This window comes from Lactuca serriola, chromosome 6 (genome assembly GCF_051521515.1).
Source record: "Lactuca serriola cultivar US96UC23 chromosome 6, Lser_US96UC23_V15, whole genome shotgun sequence".
Lineage (NCBI taxonomy): Eukaryota > Viridiplantae > Streptophyta > Magnoliopsida > Asterales > Asteraceae > Lactuca > Lactuca serriola.
Window position 1 is genome coordinate 74,335,562 of NC_136413.1, and position 5,041 is coordinate 74,340,602.

At 35.3% G+C, this 5,041-nt stretch overlaps 1 protein-coding gene across 1 annotated transcript; it reads right to left on the reverse strand.

Annotated features, from left to right (window-relative positions):
• Positions 1 to 2,255: 2,255 nt before the first annotated feature.
• On the reverse strand, positions 2,256 to 4,678 carry LOC145059132 (cytochrome P450 76C1-like). Its single transcript, XM_079006986.1, has 2 exons — positions 3,674 to 4,678; positions 2,256 to 3,020 (listed from the first exon to the last, which is right to left on the reverse strand). Exons 1-2 carry the CDS (start codon positions 4,646 to 4,648, stop codon positions 2,400 to 2,402), a joined length of 1,596 nt encoding a protein of 531 aa, XP_078863112.1. The 5' UTR covers positions 4,649 to 4,678; the 3' UTR covers positions 2,256 to 2,399.
• Positions 4,679 to 5,041: the final 363 nt, after the last annotated feature.

Sequence of the window (5,041 nt, forward strand, 5' to 3'; positions counted from 1 at the left end):
ACTCCTGATGGCCCACAAAAGTCCAAATAGTTAAAGTCCACTGTCTGGCCCAACCCAAGGCCCAAAACACATTAAGCCCATCTCTGATGAGTAAGTTGGGCGTACTCCCATGTACGCTAAGCGTACTGGCCAAATGATGCGCACGCTAGGCGTACCTGCATGTACGCTCAGCGTACACCCCTGTTAAGCCACTTTCCCATTTATTGCTTAGTACTTTATTTCAGAAGCTACAATTACAGATCCAAGTCCTTTTCAACGTCATAATCCCTAAAGTCAGTGACTTGGTGACTTTACTTGACCAAAATAAGTCCAAACTCCAAAAATTATATTCTACTTCCATGAAAGTGGTCTTAACTCTTGCATGAACCCATTAAGAGCACCAATATGACAACTTTCTGTCCTAGGGAGTCATTTAGCACTGAGACTGGCAACTCTAAGCCTAAGAATCGGATTTCAACCATAATGTTTCATCCTTGGGACCAAAATGAACTAAAACTCGCAATAATAGATCTAAGAGATGAATAGTCAAGTTCAAAGCTTTATACCTTCATCAAGCTGAGAATGAGTTCTACAAGTCAGATCCATAAGCTCCTCCTTGATTCCCATCTTTACAACAAGTTCCATCTTCTTGAAATTCACCAAAAAACCACCCAAAATGCACCAAAAGATCTCACAACACTCTTGGATGAAGCTAGCACTCGAAATTAGGGTTTAAGGCTCTGGAAATAAAAGGGAGGCACACCCCCCCCCCTTGGACTTAAGGTACTTTAAATAGTGAGCCAATCCTAAAATTAGGGTTTTGGAGATCTTGGACGTACGTTGGGCGTACATCTCCAACACCCGCAATCAATTATTCAACACTATGTTGGGCGTACTCACCTGGCTACCACCTTGCATGCATGCAAACTTTTCTATTCAGGGATCAATTTTGCCAACAACTTCGAAGTATTATAACTTCTTCGTTCTAAGCCCAGTTCCGACGAACTTTATATCCACGAAAAGGTAGCATGAAGCCCTACGCTCCTAGCTACACCCCAAGCCTTAAAACCTTCCGAATAAAACCCGGGACCCATGAAAGACCGAATCACCCCTACCCTTTGGCTTCCGAGACCCCAACCAAGTACTTTCAAAACTGGGTGTTACAGAAATTTTAGATTTGAAATTTAAAATTTAAAATTTGAATTTAAAAGGTAAAATATTAAATACTATGAGTTGTAATATTATAATTTATTGGTTATTTTAAATTAAGGCAATTATTAACTGATGTGTAAATATTATGTGTGAATTAAAAGAGAAAATGACAAATGGAAAAAACGTTTATTCAAAAATACCAAAAATTGCCATGTGTTCAAGTTAATTATAAAGTGACATGTTGCAAAATAATTTTTGTTTATTAGGGAGGATATATATATTACAGAAGATATTTCATAATAGATAACAATATATGAAACAACAAAATATTAGCATAACGTATTACCTATCATACTAAGAATAAAGGTCCGACTAGAGCTTGGTGCATATGATTAGAGTTGACAAAAAATCGATTCAACCCATCAACCCAATTTGAACCCAACCTAAAATTAGCGGGTTGGATTGAAATTTTCAACCCATTTAGGATAAATGAGTCAACCCGCCTAACCTATTTAATTATATAGGTTATGTTTGGTAAATGTTGTCAACTTGTGTTAAGCCCCACCAACCCATTTCACTTTAATATATATATTTAATTTAATAAGTATTTAAATAATACAATGTGTTAATCTAAGTATTAATTTATAAATTACAATGTTGTATTATCATTTATGTATTAAAAAATACAATCCTAATTTCTATCTTTTCTCTTTGCCCCGACAAAACTAAACACTCTTCAAAATCATTTCAAAATTGCATATATCTTTAATGTAATATGAATAATTTTTTGTATTTGTGAATTGGGATTATGTTTTTATTATATATTTTGAAAGTTTATTTATATTTTGAACTAATTTAAGTGGTATAATCTTTAGTTAATTTTTTTTTTTACTTTAAATGAGTTAATCCATTTTAACTCATTTATTTAATAAGTTGGGTTGAGAATTACATAAACTGGTCAACCTGATAACAACTCATTTATCTAAAATGTTATGTTGGATTGAAAACATATACCCATTTAAATAAAAACTAGGATTGGATTGAAATTGAAATGTTCGACATAATTAATAAATTGGTTGAAACCTAATCCAACCAGGTCGACTCATTACCAGCTCTACGCATGATGAGGATAAAACAAAACTTATAATTTATATTATTTTTTGGAAACTGAAAACAGATTACTTATAAATACACTATTTTCTTATTCAACCACGAACCACCGCCCTCAAACCATCCAACGGAGGACTTCCAACTTTTGACCAAATACATCACATATAGAGGTTCAGGTTTGACAACCTTTGTGATGGGACAGCACTGAGCGGCTCTTTTTTCTTTAGTGTGATCCCAAATTTTTCAGAGAGGTCATGTTCTTCACCCTCCGGCAAGCTCCAATCAAAAGAGTGTAAGAGTGACGCCAAGATATACATTTGCATTTTCTCAGCCAATTGAACGCCTGGACACAATCTTCTCCCCGATCCAAATGGGAAGAAGTTTAAATTACTCCCTTTGTAATCGTATTTGTTTGTCAAGAATCTCTCAGGATTAAATTCCAGTGGGTTGTCCCAGTACTGAGGATCACGATGGATTGCCCAAATATTTAGCAACACGGTACAACCTTTTGGAATGGTGTATCCAGCTACTATGCAATCCTGGCTTGGTGATCGTGGGAGTATGAGAGGGACTACTGGGTGCAACCGGAATGTTTCCTTTATAGTTGCATCTAGGTATTGTAATTTGGGGAGATGAGATTCTTCGACAATGTTGTCAAGTCCCACAACATCTGCTAATTCTTTTTGAATCCTTTTCATTATGTCATGATTTTGCATGATCTCTGCCATTGCCCATTCTATCAGTGTTGTTGTGGTTTCAGTTCCTGCAACCATAATATCCTGATAGAACAAAACTCAAACTGTATTGTCAATTTTGTAGTCCAAGAAAAAGAAAATCGTGAAGCGATGTTATTTGTGAAGCATCAAAAGTAGAAACTTATTGGAGAGCTGGTTTAGTAAATTAACTTTGACACAATCAAAATATATTATGAAAAAGTTATTACATAGTTTTTTCACTTAGCTTGTGAATTTGAAGCTTTCTCTATATAGAGCTTTTTCATAGTTCTAGTTATGTTTTAAATTAGTGATTCTTTTTGCTTTGTTGGGTTTTCATTAACACCAAAAATTTGGTTAAAAAATCAAGGTTGCAAATATCGAAAGACGGTCATTGATTAGTACAAAGCTACTAAATTGTAGATCAATCAAATTTTTAATAGTAAATGTGACTAAATCATAACCAATTAGGTAACTATCACCATGATCATAAAAAATAGTTTAATATGACTAATTACCGTATTCTACAACTTCACCAATTGTCTAGAAATAGATTAATAGCATAGAAAGTGCCTAGTCGTCCAAATAGGCATAGATGAATTTGTTAAGTGTTTGATAATATGATGTGACCCGCAAAATATATACAAAATATATGAAGTATGTAAAACGATTAATTTGTAAAGTATCTTTTCGATGTAGCTTTAAAGAATAATGATTACCAGGAGAAGTGCCTTTATTTGTGTGATGCTAATCGATGTTGCATCGTTGTGGTCCATGAGCTCTAATAAGATCTGTAAAAAATCTTTCTTTCCTTCATGCCCAACTGCATCCTTCGGTTTTCTCGAGTTCAATTTGATTCGATCATCAATAATGCTTGTGAAAATTTGATCCACCTGATGAAGTAGCCTCTTGGTCTTCCGCAACACACCTTGTAGATCAAGCCATGCAACACTTGGGAATATATCAGAGATATTCGGCTGTTCCATGAGCTTAACAACATTTGATACAATCTTCTTTAACTCTGCTACAAAATGGCTCCCTTTTGCATTTGGATCTGAAGTGTTTTCCCAAACCATGCTCGTTAGGACGTTAACCTCTGTCAAGAAAGCAATCCCGCTAATGTCGACTTTGGTTCCAATTTTACTATAAATATTTTTGATAGTTTTCCGAACCTCATCCCTTCGAAAATACCTGCATGCTTCAAGATTCTTGTTGCTTAGGACCTCATGGACAAATAGCTTACGAAGGTTACGCCAATCTGAATTGTTGTCAGACCATATAACATCTCGGGCTCCAAAAGACATTGTAAAGGCAGCGATTGATGGATTGCGGTTAGCAAAGATATCATCTTGCTCACGGACTACCACTTTTGCTATTTCAGGGCTGTTTATAACGACATGAAGTTTGCTTCCCAAGTGAAACTTGAAAATGGGCCCGTAGATATGAGCCAAGTTACTGAACTGTTTGTGCATGTCAACGCCAAGAATTGGAAGGTTACCTACAATCGGCAAGGAACGGGGACCTGGTGGCAACGGTGGTGCACCATGTGAGGAGCTCAAAGATTTCAATATGTGCCATAAAGTAGCCAAGATCGTTGCTGAAATGGTGGCAACTGCTAGCTGAGTAAGTTGGTCTTTGTTGCCGCTCATCACTTCCCACCACCATGAACCCTCGTTGTTAATTTGTTGTGCCATTTTTGCAAATTATGAATGTGTGTAGTTGAACGATACGAATCGATTGTAGAATTTAAACCCCAAGTGATGCGCTATGTTTGACTAAAAAAAGAGAATTAAATTTTTTTATTATAAGAAAAAAGAAATAAGAAAATATTGGTTAACACTTGATTTTCTTGCTTTCATTTATGAAAACTACATCACTGGTCGTAATGGTATGTGAAAACTGAGAACTTTAGTCCAACTATTTTCATTAAATGTGTTTGTTGCCCCCTGGTTTGATGAAATAGTCAACTTTGGTACCCAAATGAAACCACAATTATGTCCTGTCTTACACTACTAGGTATCGTAAAAAAATCATGTAGTCGATTGGAAACAAAGTAAAAAAAAAAAAAAAATCAATTAAAACTATGA